General features: G+C 41.4%; 2 protein-coding genes across 2 annotated transcripts in view; one reads left to right on the top strand and one right to left on the bottom strand.

The window, feature by feature from the left end:
* The window catches only part of LOC124161873 (N-alpha-acetyltransferase 15, NatA auxiliary subunit), a 215,476-nt gene that overhangs the window by 36,754 nt on the left and 160,191 nt on the right, over positions 1 to 18,531 (bottom strand). The window lies entirely within an intron of this gene.
* LOC124161875 lies at positions 14,236 to 16,369 on the top strand. Its single transcript, XM_046538107.1, has 3 exons — positions 14,236 to 14,447; positions 14,544 to 14,680; positions 14,770 to 16,369. The coding sequence occupies exons 1-3, from the start codon at positions 14,279 to 14,281 to the stop codon at positions 15,469 to 15,471; spliced, it is 1,008 nt and encodes a 335-aa protein (XP_046394063.1). The 5' UTR covers positions 14,236 to 14,278; the 3' UTR covers positions 15,472 to 16,369.

Here is an 18,531-nt window from a genome sequence, read left to right as displayed (position 1 = left end):
AATACCCTTATTATTGACTAATTGACCTAGAGGGTCACAATGGGGACAAAGGTCATATCGTTAAATGCCGGGACGTCATGGCAACCAACGTGTCGAACCGTAGGTTTTGAAGGGTGCCAAAGTCAGTTAGGCAGTTCATAGATCCGTAATGTTGGTTTTTTGACCTCCGAGGGCCACAATGGGGGTCAAAGGACAAATCGTTAAACGCCGGGACATCATGGCAACCAACGTGTCGAACCATAGGTTTTGAAGGGTGCCAAAGTCGGTTAGGCAGTTCATAGATCTGTAATGTTGGTTTTTTGACCTCCTAGGTCACAATGGGGGTCTAAGGTCATAGATGTATGTTTTGAAATAATAGGAAAACAAATTCTCCCAACTAAAGGTTTTGAAGGGTGACCAAATGAGTGGTGTAGTACACATATCCACAGTCTTTTCCGACAAGCATCCCTTGCTCTCTTAGTTTCGAGCCGTTGTTGATTATTTATTTCCCTAGACATCCTTTTTCCCGACTCTGTGTCCACATTCTTCCGCTACATCTCTCTTCAAAGAAGGTCCTAAGGAGGTCTAACGCCACATAGGACTTTTTTATAACTACGCTGAAATCCCATTGGTTTTAAAGATTAACAAGCAAATAGCAAAACCCAATTATGCCGCTTTTCATTTAAGTATTAGACATCCATTGGTAACGCTCAAGTTAAGGGTTGCGAGTTTTTCCCATGAAAGTCCTAAAAATATGTTAAACAAGTGGTTAAGAAAAAGTTCCAGTTTGACTGTAAAGACCGCATTTTCCATGCCTGTCCCTCATCCTACAAACATTACTGGCTGCAAATTTATCAGGACCTCACTTCACATTCAAACTAGCAAGTTGCTTAGGTATGTCTCGGCTTTGATGAGATTTTTGAACACCCAACAATCTCATCAAAACAGAGACTTGCAGTTGTGGCTACGTCTTGGTATCTCCATTAAGATGCTTTTGCCGCTGAGCACTATTGTCCGCGGAGCGTGTACTGGACAATTCCAGGTGTGCGATATAACAAAATTTAAATATTCTTAACTTGAAGCCCTAGAAAGTGTAATGTTGCAGCTTCAAGAAGAAGAGCATGGCAATCAAAACCATTTCTGCAATAGGGAAGTGCACTAATTTTTTTTTATTGCTGAATTTGAAAGTTTAGCCTAAAAAAGAAACATTAGTATAGTCACTTTTTTTCCTGCATCTCGGGTATGCACTTTAAAACGTTTTGAAAGTCGGAAAATTCCATGTTGCGCTGAAACACAGTGCCTCCATCTTGATTGAGATGTGACGTCACAAGGCAGTAGTCACCAGTGGAGTAACGCGGTATTCCGTCGCCTTCTTTAGCGCGGCGAGAGTTTCCGGGAATCGGTGGAGTTTGCTTCCTAAAAATGTCGGCTAGTACGGAAAATATGAATTCAAAAAAGAATCATAAATGATTTTTTGTTCCAAATTTCATCTCGACATCGAAACAAAAGCCTGGAGAAGATATTCATTCCCGTGCCTTAAGCACAAGCCATACGGAATAAATGGTTCAAGGCTGCTCCTGACTCTTACCTATCGATGATATTCTGTTTTGAAGATCATTTGAAGGTATTGTAAGATCAAATTGATATTTATATTATAATAATTTACTTAATAGGTACCTCAGTCATATCAGAAAGTGTGTTGAGTCAAAATATTGCATCTTCCGCGTAGACCTACGTAATTTATAAACTGAAAGTAGTTTGGTTAAAGAATTATGGCGCGACTGTTTTTTTACACGACCGGGCAAAATGCGTACTTTGCCCATGATATGTGCATATATGATAACAAACGATTTTGTTAAAGTTAATCTTTATTTGTTGAAATTAGTACATTTATAGGTGATACAGATATAAAGGTACACGGCAGGTCGCGCGGCGTAATTTATACTCCACTGGTGACGGGTTCATCTTGCTGATCCTAAAAATTAGCTACAATACCTCGAACTTTGAAAACTCGCAATATAGACAGGCAAAGTACATTGTAGGAATATACGAGACCATTCTAGCCCAGAATGTACGTACAATTGAGAAATCCTTAGTTTTCAAAGATTGACGTATTTTATATGCTAGCTCGCCCGGTTCAGGGTTATCAACTTTTATTTCATCCTATTTGTTAATTGAAATTATATTTCGGAATGGTTCTTTTAGCACTGCTACTGAGGTAAACTGATAGGTACTCAGTACCTAGTACTGAGATAGGTACTAAGTAAGTAAACTCCCTTTGGAGTAATGTGAATTACAAGTGTTCGAGAATTATGGCATTTTATATTCGTTTTGTGTTCTTATTAATTATACCTGTACGCATATTGTTGCTTGCCGCGAGCCTTTAATGGTATGTGCTCGTGCAAGAGTGGTTTTCATTTTTAATGTGGAAGTTGGTCAGTATAAGCAAAGAAAAAATTAAAATTTTAGCGCACACCAACCCTTGTAGTCATCGTATCTCGGCGTTTGTAATGACACTGCTAAAATACCTAAACGCCATTATGATGATAAAAAAATTGTCTTATGTCTCTGATTGCTGCAATTAAAAATAATGATAAACTTAACGCCGTATGATCATAATGAAGGCAACAAAATATACTGCCGTGACGAAGTCTTGAACCTGGCTCCTCAAGGTGGGAATCAGACACGCTACCACTACCCCACTTGACCCCATTCTGTGTTAAAAGAAATTTTAAATTTATATATGACTTGTGAAAAGTACCGCATGAAAATTAATTAATTACAGCCTAACTAAGGCCCTAATTGAAAAAGACGGAGCAAGGTACGTGGTCTCCCCTTGTAAGCTTTAACGCCTCGCATTTCTATGGAGCGTTGAACCTGTCCTCCTTTTTCAAAAATTCAGTGACCATAAATACATCAAAGTTTGGTATACCATTTATAAATCGTTGGAATTTTCCTTCTCCCAACCAATATTAACTTTTCTTGAACCCATCCTGGACAGCAATCCATTGCAAAAACCAGCCAGCACGGAAATAAGGCTAACATCCCATGATTCTAGTTGCGAAGGGCGAACGTTCCGGCCGGCGTGAATACATACGCAGCGAATAAGTCTTGCAGCAAACGTCTGAAATAGGTGTATTAGTTTGACTCAGTTCTTACAAAAAAGGTTTTGGCATGATAAACGGAATTGTGCCAAAATATACCCAGCGAAAAATAAAAACCATCATCTATTTATTAAAGATTCAATGTGCTATTCGCACTACTCTTTCCAAACTTGAAGTTGACACGTAAATGAATATTATATTACGCGATGATGAAGTCATGTACTCAAAAGAGAAGCATCCACATATATATTCTGAAGGTATTTTATGACAGCAAAAAACGGATACCCTCAAATTCAGTAATTTTTCTATGCAATAATAGTGATATAACTAAACGGCGTAGAAGCTGCCTTCTGCTACTGCCTTGTGACGTCACGGCCAATATTAAACATGGACACCCGTTTTAGCGGCCTTTGAATTTTTCCATATTTCGGACGGTCATCTCGAATCAAGTATTCACTATTAGGATTTAAATTGTGGTTTCACGACATTATGTTATTCTAAACTCTAATTTAAAAGATGTGTTTGGTGCATTTGAAACACTAGTTTACTTCCCTTTTGGATGGTTGACTAGCACAATGAAAACTCCATTTTCACATTTTAGTTTATAATCCCATTAATTTTGTCGTTTTATGATTATTCCCTTTAATGGTTAAATATTTGTCACAGTGCATGATACAATCAAAATAAAAGCTAGATTTATCCATTTCTTTTATGTTTTACCTTATGGTTTTGGACACAGCCAATATTTATTAAACCGAGTTTTGTCTTTCACTTTGAGCTGCAAATCAAAAGGATGTTTAGAGATATAAATGATCAACTGCGGCGTGAAGCTAAGAGGGCATGCCGGAAAAGACAGCGAGAATATGGAAAATTATGGAAGGAAGGGGGAGTAAGCGCATTGCATATTTTCTCGATGACCTTTACCCCGATTATGAATTACGGAGATAAAAAAATCTGTTGTGCGGAACTATGAACTGCAAAACTGACTTTGGCACCCTTCAAAACCCATGGTTTCACACTTTGGCCGTCATTATGGCCCAAAGTTTAACTCTATGACCTTTGGCCCCCATTGTGATCCCCGGAGGTCAAAAAACCAACAACACGGATCTATGAACTGCCTAACCGACTTTGGCACCCTTCAAAACCTATGGTTTGACACGTTGGCTGTCATGATGGCCCGAAGTTCAACTCTATGACCTTTGACCCCCATTGTGACCCTCGGAGGTCAAAAAACCAACATTACGGATCTATGAACTGCCTAACTGACTTTGGCACCCTTCAAAACCTACGGTTCGACACGTTGGTTGCCATGACGTCCCGGCGTTTAACGATATGACCTTTGTCCCCATTGTGACCCTCGGAGGTCAATTAGTCAATAATAAGGGTATTTGGACAATACCAATGACTTGGGCACCCTATCAAACCCATAGATCGACAACTTTGTCGGTATGCTATTCTTTTTGCCACCCTTATGACCTTGACGGTGACCTTACTGGGTCAACGGTTGAATTACCGTAAATAAAAGTGTTATTTTCGGGTTTCTCGGGTCCGAAACCCTAAGAATTGATATCTTGGTCAATGAAATTCAGACATTTTTCTTTCTCGATTTTTTTAACATGGAAACCCCATAAGGCAAATTCAAATTTTTGGTTTGGACCCAAATTGTGAGGTCAAAAGGTCAAAATTGTAAAATTTTGCTTACACTCAACAAAACTTAGGACCTTTCCCCATAAGTGTGCCAATTTTCATGAACATTGCTCAATGGAAAGTTACTAAAATTACAGGTCAAAAATGACACACGACCCTTGGGACAGTCTGTATATAATTTGAATAAAATTACAAAGTTATTTTTAGTGAAAAAGTCATTTACCTATCCTAATTTTGAGGGGAGTTACAAGGTTTTGATCCTAAGAAAAAATATTATGGCACCGCTGAGCCGAGCTTCTTGCCTTTCCTTGCCAACTCCTTACACGCGGAGGGAAAAAACTCGGGTGGAAAAGGAGATTTCTATCCATCCATACCACGAAATATGTACTCCTTTGGTACATATCCCAAACAGAGAATACTCATGCCTTGTAACAGCAATGTTTTCATTTCAACATATTGGTACATGAAAGCAAGCAAATTTTGACGGCTTGGAAACAAGACGCAAATTTTGCCTTGGGTCTTTTGGTCTATCAACAGACACCAAGACAGGAAATATCTCATAATCTGTGCGAAGGCATGCCCTTCCAGTGCCTGCCTTTTACAAAAAGGCACTCTGAGTTTTCCCTCAAGTTCCATTCATAGGGGTTCACTTCGTCATTGCATTTTTAGAGTGAACAAATGTTGTGTGGTATGCTATAAGTTTGAGATTTGCAGAGCGTTTTTTTATACCAATCTCTCCTGTAACATGCCCTATCACTATGTCCGTTACAAAAAGGAGGAGAAAAGGTGAGAAGCTCAGAAGCTGCGAAAGTGAGTTGGTGCTCAACGTTTTCTCATACTCCACAAAATCTCTCAGCATAACTGAAACCTGCCAAGAAACTTTGAGAAAAGCAACTGGGTGCTCGGAATCCACTGTTTACAAAGTGAGAAAGGAAGGTTTCCATGGACTATTTATGACACCTTAAAAAAATTAGTCACCCTTACAGATTTTCGAGAACAGTTATTTTCAACGATTTTGTGAATCGGTAATTAAAAGGAAGGTAAATGAATCTTTCCTGGAAAATACTCCACCAACTTTAAAATTGATCTTAAGCTTGGTAGATATGGACAGTGATCTTTCACTTTTCAAGAGAACAACATTATATCGTCTTCTTGAGGACATATCTTCGCGTACAAATGCAGAAGAAAAAGAAAATAATTTGTTGGCGGCTAATTATTTTAGGCAGCTAAAAATTACGTCTCGAAAAGAGGATCACTGTATTCACAGGTGAAACCTGGATTAATGTTGGAAAATCACTGGAAAACATAGACTTGCAGCGACAACGAATAGAAACTCTGCATCTGGCTGTCCTTGCTGGACTTGCAATTAGTGCCGGGCATTCAGCCCCCACTTCCCGAGAAGGACGATTTGCAATTGCACATGCACGGACAGAATAAGGGCTCATAGAAGGAGCATCGCATGTGTTTCCATGCAAGAAGAACTCAATGGATGGGCATGACGAAGTTGATGCCGAATGTTATGAGAGCTGGTTTGAGCACGCACATCTTGCAAACCTAACCGAAGGCCCAATTGTATTGGTAGATCATCATAGCAAATTTCCAAGCATTTTCAGCCATCCAAAAAGTAGAATTTTGGGATGTCCTCAAAAAAGACATTATTTTGGGCTATGACCTACTACTTAAACGTAAACCATTGTCCACAAAGCTATTTATTGAAGTTGGAAAATGAGAAAAAGTCATTGGAGGTCAAATCTAGTCCATACAGAAACTTTTGTAACAATTGGAACATAAATTTCATCAGCGTACCAAGGAAGTGGACACAGACATTAATTACGCTTTGCTTTAATTTTCAAGATAAGATTGAAAAGCCAATGGGGAACTTGCATTAATTTTTTTTATTTCGCAGGCGGACAGAAAATTATTTTCTGAATTCAACAAAGAAAACCACATGTAAATCTGAGTTTTCCTTCGCGAGATATTCAATGATAAATATAACGAATTTTAAAGCTCGCCAAAAACTCCCTCACCCCCCTAGCCACTGCCGACGAAGCCTCGATGACGTCAAAGGTGCCTAAACATCCCACAAAGCAATTTTTGTGATTGTTTGCAATAGTTGCCAGCAGTTATGAAAGCTTCGTTTGAGAGACGTGTTGATTATTTTCTATTTAAAGATAAATATCCGACGAAAGAGGCTCAGAAACCCTCATATTTTGTATTATTTATAATATTAATATCTGAGTAAGGGCATAATAGATAAAACTGTAGCAGTTAAACAAAAAATTTTATAATACCTAAATAACATCGTTGTAAGAGTCTGAGCCATGGCCGTTGGAAGGGGGATACGTTTTTTGCAAGTTGATGTTATCGACGGCATATCATTCATTCAAGTATGTAATTAGAACAATTTTAATGTTTTCTAATGTACGCTATGCTTTTATATACAATAACTTCATCCATTTATTCATAGGTACTGGAGAATTCGTTGTTTTAGGACTGCCTGTGCATGTATTATGAGGTGAATTCCAGTCAATGCAACTTTTGCTCACTGATAGGAACATTTTTTGTGACAAAATAGTGTTATTTTCAACGTGATATCTCTCGTTAAGCTACCGCTATTAATCACAGAGCCAGTGGTTGTAATGCACAAAGTTTGACAAGGTTGAAAAATATCGGCCAAGAGTTATCAGTGTTCCATCGTGATCATTGTAAAAAGTGCTATTACGCTATCGACAAATGTCTAATAGTAATGTAAACATTGTCAGTGGTGTGTTCACCTCCGTTGTTCACCATAGATATGACATTTCACAATCAAGCTATCAACATCAAAACTGTGTATGACGTTTGTTTTTCTATTACATCAACGAATAGTAGTAAGAAAAGTCACCTGTGTCACTTGCGTGGGCTAATTTAAGGCTTTAAATAAGTGAATAAATAGTTGTTTTCATTGTAACGAGCTCTTGTTTTTGTAAGTTGTACGTGATGAAAAAGAAGAACGGTAGTGACTTCCAGTTTTTGATAATTGTATTTGCCTATTTCCCACTATATTTTTATGGTATATGCTAGTATATTGTTCATGGATTCACCTATATAATTGAAATAAGTTGTAGCTTGTGTGTGTGTTGGCAGCGGAACCGATTCGCAATCTCACATGTGGATTGTAAGCAGACTGTTTTGCTTTGAATTCGTATTCATGAAACTAATGAAATGGTGAAACTCTATCACATTATCATGAAATTAAAATTTCTTTGAACAATAAATGCATTTCTCGTGTTTCCTTAACTGTCCATTGCTTTTCATAGATAACTGCCTAAAAGTTATTTTTCATAATTAAAGAAAGTGATTTTCTTGTGCCCCTCAAGTCGTCAATAGCTTCCCAAACCCCTCTTCTTACTTGAAAAGAATGCAGAGCAACAGATTATTTCTTTTTCACAGGTTTAAGTGTTTTTATCTGTGATGAATGCTCTCCAGCTAAGTATTCCAAATGAATTTTCAACAGAGAATTGGACCACCGTAGGACGGATAGACTACCTTCTCCGCTAATACAGCATAGCCAAATTCAACAGCACGGCTCATAAGCTTACGATCATTATCCTCCAGCAGCACAAGTGTCTTTTACATCTCAATTTTCCACTGACGTATAGGAATAATTTGTCATAACAAATTCCATGAGGGTTGCAACATCAATTTTTCGTGTCCTAAAAAAAGGCTGGTGTCCTAACACCCCCTGCCACACGCCTTTTAGGCGGCTTACGGGGTGTTATGTAGATGTAGATTAACATCAGGTGTACTATTTGAACAAGCGGCAACGTTACAGGGTTCCCACTCTACCTAAATAATAAAATTAACGGTTTTTTCCAGGTTTTCACGGTTTATTTCATTTTTTCACGGTCTCAATGTTGTCAAATTCATGGTCCGTTTATAATTCAACAATAAGATAATCACCGACCGTATATTAACTAAAAATTAACGCACGCGACATACGCCGTGAATGTAAACGCAGCAATGAAAAGTGATATCTGTTATGACGTCAACGTTTGAAAAATTCAGGGCCCACTAAAGGCCCAACCCAACCGCGCTCGTGCCCAGACGCCGAATACCAAGTGTAGCGCCGGTTCGCTGGAGAAGGATATTCAAAATAACGTTCGCTCACTTTTGTGGACACAATGGGACAGGCTAGTGTTTAAGGATGGGGCTCTCTTTCGAAGGTGGAAGGGAGAAGGACCCTCTGCAGCTAATTGTGCCTGCTGAGGCGAGGGACGAAATTCTTCGGTCTTTGCACGATTCGCCCGTCGGAGGCCATTTAGGGTATGAGAAAACTCTAGGTAAAGTGAGAGAGCGCTACTATTGGCCCGGATACACAAAAGACGTGGAAATTTGATGCCGCAGGTGTGAAGATTGTTCGCGTCGGAAATCCACGCCTCACCCGCTAAGAGCACCACTGGATCATTGCCCGACTGGAGGACCGATGGAAAGAATTTCCATGGACATTTTAGGACCACTTCCTCAAACAAAGACAGGAAATAAATATATATTGGTGGTCGCTGACGAGTTCACCAAGTGGACCGAGGAGTATGCAATGTGCAATCAAGAGGCGGAAACGGTGGTGAATCATGTTAAGGGCTTTGTGTGCAGGTGGGGAATGCCGCGAGAAATACACACAGACCAAGGACGGCAATTTGAATCCCGCCTCTTCCAGGAGCTATGCAAACTGATGGGTGTGGTAAAAACAAGAACATCCCCCTACCATCCGCAGTGGACGGCCAGGTCGAGCTGTTTAATAGAACACTATTAGCCATGTTGAGCCAGTGGACGGAGAATGAAGCCGAATTGGACGAACATTTAAGACTCCGTCATGCTGGCTTATCGCTCGGCCAAACATAGTAGTACAGGTTTCACCCCCTATTTCCTTATGTTTGGGAGGGAAGTGCGCCTCCCAATTGAGTTGGAGTGGGGGATCCCTGAGGTGCAGGGGGGGATTGTGCAGCGGAAAGAAGGCGACTTGCGAGAGAGCCCATGATCTCACACGGCAGAGGCTTGGGTCAGCCCACCTCCGGCAAAAAGAACAATACGACGGCCGGTGTCACGGTGCACCCTTTGAGGAAGGGGAAAGGGTATGGCTCCACGATCCCACTACGGCAAGAGGGAAGTGTCGTAAATTCCACCACCCCTGGACGGGCCCCTTCAAAATCATACGGAAATTGTCCGAGGTCACGTACCGGGTGAAGAAGGTGGATAACCCTCGCCGCCGTTTGGTGGTACACTCCAACCGACTCAAAAGGTGGGAGGAAAGACCGGGAGGAGACACGGAAAAGGAATGTCAGAATACGGACGGAGTGGAAGAAACAAAAGCTGGGCCAAGAGAGGCCGAGACAGCGAGGGAAAAACCTGTCGTCCGCAGAGGGGGTGGATGGAAGTTTTTCTCCATCCCACCAACACATGAGGGCCAAGCAACTCCGATCTGAAGTATCACTTCACCCTTCCCAAGCACCCGTAATGGCTCCCCATTCGCCGTTATTAGTGTCACATTGTTTGTTTTGATTTTCCCCGAATTTTCGGTGCGGTTCCATATTTCTTCCGATATCAATGACACTGCCGCTCCCGTGTCTATTAGTATCTCGGCGGGGATGCCCGAAACGGTTCCGTGCACCTGGGGCACTGACTCGGACAAAATTGTCCGAATTTCCTTTACTCCGCGTCCCCCGACGCCCTCGGACGGTGAAGAAGTCTCTCGGGTTCCTTTTTCGTCACCGGCCGAGAAGGTTACCACCTCCTCGGCCCTCCGTCGTTTCCCGAGAAGGAAAGCCGTGGCCATTCGGCTCTCAGATGGCCCTCTTCGCCGCACATCCAACAGCGCGGCCGATCTCTGCGCCTCACACTGGAATTAGAGCGCCGCCTCTCCGGAGCGGGAGCGGGGCCGCGGTCTTCACCACTCGACATAGCCATTTCTCGTAAAAATTGCCAGACCTCTCTCATTGTCTCAGAATTCTGTGTCAACGCGGCCTCCACTCTGTCCTCGCGACCGCACCCTCGACTCTCCACACCGATTTCCTGTGACCTGGTGAGCGTCGCCGGCTCCAACGCCTTCACTCCCCTGGTGGATGACTCGGCGAAATGGATTGCCTCCATATCGATTGCAACGCCGATAGCTTCTTCGAGGCTAGCAGGTCTCGCCTGTTTCACCCACACCCGAATGGTCCCGTCGAGCCCATCGAGGAAGCGGTCGCGCACTACGGCCTTTCTCGCATCCTCGGGCCAGGAAGGGTATGCGCGTTGAGCAAGGCGCCCAAGGTCCGTGGCAAAGGCGGCGATGTCTTCTCTGGGGTTGCGCGCCCTTTGGACGAATCGCGCCTTTTCCTTCTCGCTCGCTTCCCTTGGGTTGAAGCGCCGCCCCAATGCCTCCCGCGCCTTTGCATAGCTCCCTCGGTTTTCCTCCGGTAGATCACGAAACGCCGAGAGAGCGATTCCTGTGAGACAGAGTCGCAGATAGAGCGTCTTCTGCTCCTCAGGCCACTTATTTATTTCCGCTACTGTCTCAAATTGGAAGACCCAGTCTTCCCTCTCCTCCGCACCACTAAACTTCTCCGGCATCACCATACCCGCCATGGCTGCCGCCGCCGAACCGCACGCGAGATCTCAAGATCGAGAAAACAATCCTACCGGCTGCGCCAATGTAGCGCCGGTTCGCTGGAGAAGGATATTCAAAATAACGTTCGCTCACTTCGAGGTCCAAAACACAACTCTTTATTCTTTTCTCTTTTACAAAGAGCCCAAGCCTCTCTCCCCGTTGTGGGCCTTCATGCCCCTTCTCTTGGGTTTCCCCCCAAGAGTCCATTCCCTAGGAAGCCGACCGCGGCCGAAGCCTACACACGGCCTCCCTCCTCAATATGCGAATGCCCTTAGCACCTTCTTCCGTCTGAAAACCTCTTTCCTTTTTTAATTCCTCGCCGAGAGATTGTTTTTTGCGCACGTTGTTATTACCACACAGTAACCAATTTTCCCTTACCCAATCTTCCTAAGATCGCGGAAAATATTAATTAAAATTGTTTATAGAAGGTAATAAATAAATAAAATAATTTCATATAATTACAGTGGAACCTCGATCTATCGTTTTTAAGGGGGAAGGGCGAAAAAAAAAAACGATGAATGCGGGAAAACGATCGATGCGGGAATGTTTGGATAGGTTGCCTATGTCCCAGGAAACAGGATTTTGGCGCGTAATTATGCTATTTGTTAAAGGATTCATAGAAGATTCTAGCCAATTACAGGAATACTAGCACTTAATCGAGATACTTAGGTCATATTGCTTATTCGAATAATATCTTTTTCAAATATACTAAAGGAACACCTCACTAAAAACGTTTGCTCTCCACTCGGCATTTACCCTGCTATTATGGATTTCTCTCTGATGTAACAATCCATCAAACGCCATTTCCAGTACACGTATTCACGAGAGCAACGTGAATGTTATGCCTAAAACAACCGCTTTCGCCGGCGCAGTGATTGGTTGTGAGATGGATCATATAGGCAAAAAAAGTCAATTATTTGCGATGTTCCTGTCTAATATATATATTTTTCATGTAATTTAGGCAATGTGTAATGCGTGAACAATGTTGCGTTAATCGTCAGCGGCACGCCCGCCTGAGCCTCGGCTTCATCCCACTTCTTGTTTTCACCTGGTAGCTCGCTCTACCCCCACCCCTCGCGTCGTGTGCTAGCGGATAGCCCGAGGCGTTATCCAATTTACTCGCTTGTATCCCGGATGCTTTTCTTCACATTCAGTTATTTTCAGTCCATCTTTTAAAGTACTCACTAGTTTTTTCGGAAGGGCGATGGTCCGAAGACGGATAAAAATATAACTAAAATAAAAGAAACCTTGCTTTATTAAACCCACACGAAAAACACGCGCTAGTTTGAAGTCAACCCACCTTAGAAAGTACGGAACCACTCGTGCGAGGTGAAGTTCGGAACTGATGCTATCGCGTACGTCTTACGCAGAACATACTGCAGAGAGTGAAGCATCAACTGCGCCATGAAATTTGTTGTTCTAAAGAGAAGGCAACTTACACATTCTTTTCTAATTATCCTAGCGACAGATGAGTAGATGAATTCGGATTGTTGGTAGGGAGAAACAAAATATCTTGAGAAGATATCCCTTACTCAGTAACTCTTACAAGTGAGACATATAGTATAACTCGTATTTTGATAACTGATAATAACCTGATATCCTGCTTTAGAAAAAATGCCACATTAACTGCCGAGAAGCTCAGATACGAGGATATCGAGTTTCGCCAGAAATCGTCATTGTATTTTTCCAACTATTTTCTCGTTTTAAATGCCTAAATACCGTTAGAAATATGTCGTGTTTGGTCTAATTCTTTTTTAATTACGTGCACTTTACAAATATTTCAATCTAATAAAAGTATAATGCCAATTGCCGAAATTCATTGTTAGACACCATTTGGGCTAATAGGTGATTCATGCAGCAGTGACATCCAGAAACTGGGAACTTTGAAGCAGTTAGGATGAAAAAGGTCAGTGGATGAGAAAATGGGGGGCAGGAAACACGTTTCTATTGATCACGTGTAACTTGATATTTTTTTCGAAGCTTACGTCTCCGTAATGCGATCCCTGCGGGAGCTGAGACCTTTTTTTATTTAGGAGAAGAGGAAAGCTTCAGAGGGGGGAGGCGAGTTCCGAGTGGAAGGGGATAGCGGATCTAGGGAAATGCGCTAACGTAACTATCCCACGGCACTCAGCTTCTCCCTATAGTAATTCAATCTCCTGGGGGTGTCTGTCATTATTAGCCACAAACAACACGTTGTAAACACTTCGGGTGCTTTCCAATCACGTATCTGCGCTGATCTGTTTGAAACTGTTTAGCTCAGAGCGTGTTCCAATCGCACCTGTGACGTCATCTGCGCTAAACAGATGGAAACACATCCTGCACCGTTGTTCGTCTGCGCTAGCAGACGAAAATTATGATGGCGGGAAGATATTTTGCTGACGGAAAATGAATTCCACCATCTCAAACATAAATATGATGATCATTTGAGAATAATAAACAATAATTTGGTCTAATGTATTAGATAAGATTAACCTCGTAATTTGGGAAGCATAATATTTTTTTCGTCAAACATAATTAAATAATGAAGCATAACATTGCTAACAATAGAACAAAAGGCGTCAGCAAGAGGAGATTTTCTCGCGTAATTGGCCTCATCAAAAGAGTTAGAAATGGAAAATGTAAGCTAAACGAAATTGTTATATTGCTTAGATTCTAAGCTGATTTATTTCATTAACTTACATGGATATCCTTAAAGCTGAGCGAATTATATACAAAGTATCCTTCAATGTTCAAGTGACGTTATATTTGCATTCCCTTAATTGTAATTCAGTACTGCAAAATTACTTTAAAAGCGACAGATTTATTATACGGTGCTAACATTTTTTACGGCTTTACCTGCGTGATGTGAATAAGTTGTATATGTATCTCAATCCAGAAATGCGAAGTAAAGTATACCTGCCGGCACTGCAGCCTCACAGGAGAAATGGGGGAATTATTGACCCACGGATGCTTCCTTGGAAGGAAACAAATTTTCCTCGAAGAAAATACTAACATCTTATTCTTTCCTGAAGAAGAAGTGAGTGCACTCACTCCACTTCCACATGTGGAAGGGGAAAAGGCAGACACGGCACAGGAATGTCAAGTTACAGATAGTAGGTGTTAATGGTGTTACCCTCTTTGCTCTAATTTTGATCCTAATTATTTGCATCATAGCCCAAAACATTTGTGTATTATGCCTTACTTTACAGAATTTGATTGGCCAGAGCCTGCCGTATTGGCATTAATTACTGCATATGAAGCAAAATCAGATGAGCTTAATTCTGTTAAGAAAAGGCCTAAATTTTGGGAAAATCTGTCTGCGCAGATGAGTGACCTTGGCCACAAGGTTATCTAATTTTCCATTTTGTACTCATTAATAATGATAATTCTAGTTGAATTCTGTCAATCATTCCTTTTTGTTTTTATTTTTGAAAGGTAACTGCATCACAGGCGAGAAACAAATTCAATAATTTACTTGCCCGATATAAAAAATGTGTTGACAATATGGGACCTCATGCCTCTGGAAGAGCACCCATGAGGTTTAAGTATTTTGACCAATTTCAGGAGATATTTGGCCATAGGAATAATGTATGCTCCTCATATGTGGGAGGGTCATCTCTGATGGCCAATCCCATCCGCTCTGCTAAGGCCACAAATGTTCCTCTCACATCATTGGAGCCTAGGCTCCCCTCATCTCACATTGCTGTTGAGCCTGGAACTTCCGCATTAACTAAGGAAATGCTTTCCACTAATGCAGAGGGAGGTGAAAGAGCCAGGACGAATGTTGTGGATGTGATGAAAAAGAAACCTCCCCATGGCAGTGGGACTAAAGCAGCAAGAACAAGGTCTCAGCTGGAACAGCAGTGGCTGCATCATTTGAAGAGATGCGAGGAGAAGGATGACAGGCAGAAGGTCATCAATGAACAATTGATGATGATACAAAGAGAGAGGATGGAACTGAAAAAGAAAAAATTAGAAATTTGGGAGGCCATGGTCGAGGAGAAAAGGTTAAATGAGCAAAGAAAGGAAGATGAGAGGAGGGATAGGCACAGGGAAAGGATGCAGGTAGAGAGGGAAAAAATTAGGCTCCTGCAGAACCTTCTCACAAAAAAGGGGAGCCTTAACAGCAATGATTAAGTTGCTATATTTGGAAAAGTCAAGTTTTATTTTTTTTGTTTCACAGTTGTATTATTTTATTTCCCCAATGGAGCCAAAGAAGGTGAGAGATATTCATATCCCCAAGTGAAGGCACAATTATTTATATTACATAACCATTTTTTGTGATATCTTGCCATTAAATATTACTCTTTTGGTTGTTTTTCTGTTTAATCCGGGTTTTATATTTTTTAATTCTATGTATAATGTATTTTATTTTTCAAATCAGAAAATTTATTGATGACCTTATCAAATGGATTTTATCTTCACCATTCTTCCAACTGCTGTCAATGTCCATGTCAGTCGGGTTGCCTCTTCCGCCAGTACAGCCTTACTGAAGTCCATCTTCTCCACCTTCACTGCCATTGAAGACTTCACAGTAACCCTGGCAAGGGGCCCTTACAGGGTGCTACCATCCAGGCCAGATGGACCCAGGTTTTCTTATGAGGTTGTTACTCCTCCTTTCTGTCCCTTGAGAGACAGGCCCCGGGCTTGCCACCGGCAAAGCGGAGTTTTCAGCTTTATCACCAGTCTTAAATATTGGTGTAATGTGGCTGAATTTCCGGTAAGAGGGTAAAAGACCATTATCTAATGAATGGTTGAAGAGCAAGGTGAGTGAAAATGCCAGTGATTCTGAAGAAATATTGGTGGAATACCATCTGGCCCAGGTGATTCGTAACTATCCAAATTTACAAAATAATAATAAATCCAAAAATACAATCACTGAGGAAACATTTGCCGGAAAAGGTTCATCCTCCTATCCACCTGCAAAGGATTAATCCCCTCAGCATGACCATCAGCATGACCCTCAATATTCATGCCTGCATCTTCCTCATCTATCATAAAATCCTCATCTTCCCCTTCCTCTAGGCATATGTTATGCAGCACACAGCAGCTTACAACTATTTTGGTCATCATCTGGATGTTTGATATTTCTAAGTATTTTAAACGTCGAAAGCGACCTTTGAGGAGACCAAACGCTTTCTCGACAACCATTCTTGTCGAAGAATGCAGAAAATTAAATTCTAAATGTTGGGGAGAAAGAGCACCATTATCCTTAAAGGGAGGCACAAGCCATTGCAGGGAAGGGTAGGCAGAATCTCCAATGATGAATTTATCGCCAGGAAACAATTCCTCAACTTCCTCCTCTGCAAACCTGAAAACCTCCGACCTCCTCAGGACTCTAGCGTCATGGAGTGATCCTGGCTCCCCACACACTACATTTGTGAATCTCATGTTGTTATCCACAATACCCTGCAGAATTATAGAAAAAAATTTTTTCCTATTGCAGTAATCCATGGCATTTTCCAGGGGTTTTTTAATAGCAATATGGGTCCCATCAATTGCTCCTATACACCCACGAATGCCCCTCAGGTCCTCAAAACCCTGCTCAACTGCTGCGATTCGATTTCCTCGTGGCCATTTGATTTGGTCATTTATAATGCTGTTGAGCCAGTCCACAACACGTTTTATGACTCTAAATGAAGAAGATATAGAAATATCGAACCTATCTGCAATGGTTCTCAGAGGCTCAGTATTAGATAAATACCACAGGGTCAGGAGGAAACTTAGCTCCGATGAAATTTTAGCCATGCCATCTGGATGGTGTGGAATTGATCCACTTGCTTGAAGGTCGTCTGAAGGAAGAAAATATTATTTTATACTACTGAATTTGGCTCTATAATATGCTCTGATATTCTTCGTACAATAATTGCAGTCTTGATGCTCACCTATCAAACGATATGCAGTTATGCGTCTCAGCCGAAAGTGACTACGGAACTGCTCATCATCGTAGCCGTGTGCTGTGGCAAGGAAATTGTGGACGCGCACCTTTCTTCTGCCACGTAGAAGCAGCTCGAACAAGGGGAAAATTGCATCGTGGTCAGCTTCCCCCTCATTCTCATCGGAAGCTTTAAATTAAAATTTTCGAATTTGAATGCTTTCAGAATGGTCGCATCAGTTAAATCCACATTTTTATAATTAACTCAAGGATATAAGGAAATGGCCGATCGCTAACCGATTACTAAATAATGCAGCTATCGATAAAAGATCATTAATTACTATTCTTACATGAACTACTCATGTTTTCCCATTCATCGTCACTGCTGCTGCTGCTACTCGACATGGGTTGCATCACATAATCCAGAACCAGTTGGTTCTCCATCACGGAGGACGGAAATACACTGCCGATAGTTTCTGATATATTAAAAAAAAGTTTATACTAATAAACAAGCACGCGCTCATGCCAAGTTATTTACATATTCAAATACATAAAACATATCAATAATTTGAAGCAGGAAGACTGACCAAAGGGGCAAGGTGAGCTACTACTCTTCTAATGTGTTGAAAGAATACGTCGATCTCCTTGAAGGAAACGAAATGATTCGTCGATGTGATCAATAAACGTCGATGTAAATTATTAGTAACTAAACAGCTGGAAAGCAAGTCAGGTGAACGGAAGCTCTGAAATGTTTAAGGCGCAAAAAACAACATAGAGAACCAAGGCGCAGCTCTACGACGATATTTGATTATTAAGTAGCAATAATTCCATTATTTTCTTTCAATTGACACTTATTAATGCATTTATTAAATACAAAATGAAATAGACGACCAATTGTGTTCATAATTTATGTTTCGAAGGTCAGGTCAGAAGCATCAGGTCATTTGAACATTCAACTTTTGCCGCCGAACGGTCCGCCATTTGTAAACACAACGGTGCAGATGCGTTCCAATCGTCTGTTTCAGTTTGCGCTAGTGTGTTCCGTTCTGTTGCGATGTGAGCTGATCTGCGCAAGGTGATTGGAAAGCACCCTTCGTCTCATTTTCGTCAAACGATGGGTGCGGGAAAATTATACGACGGGACCGCGATCTTCAAACGATCAATGCGGGAAAACGATACTTCGTAGAATGATGGATGCGGGAAAAATTACATTGCCTTTATGGAACTTTATTTGGGACCAGGAACGGCGTACGATGAATGCGAGAAAACGATCAACGCGGGAACAATAGATCGGGGTATAGTGCACTTGGTTTTAATTATAT

The sequence above is a fragment of the Ischnura elegans genome, chromosome 7 (assembly GCF_921293095.1).
Source record: "Ischnura elegans chromosome 7, ioIscEleg1.1, whole genome shotgun sequence".
In the NCBI taxonomy this organism is placed as follows: domain Eukaryota; kingdom Metazoa; phylum Arthropoda; class Insecta; order Odonata; family Coenagrionidae; genus Ischnura; species Ischnura elegans.
This window is presented reverse-complemented; position numbering and strand designations above follow the sequence as displayed.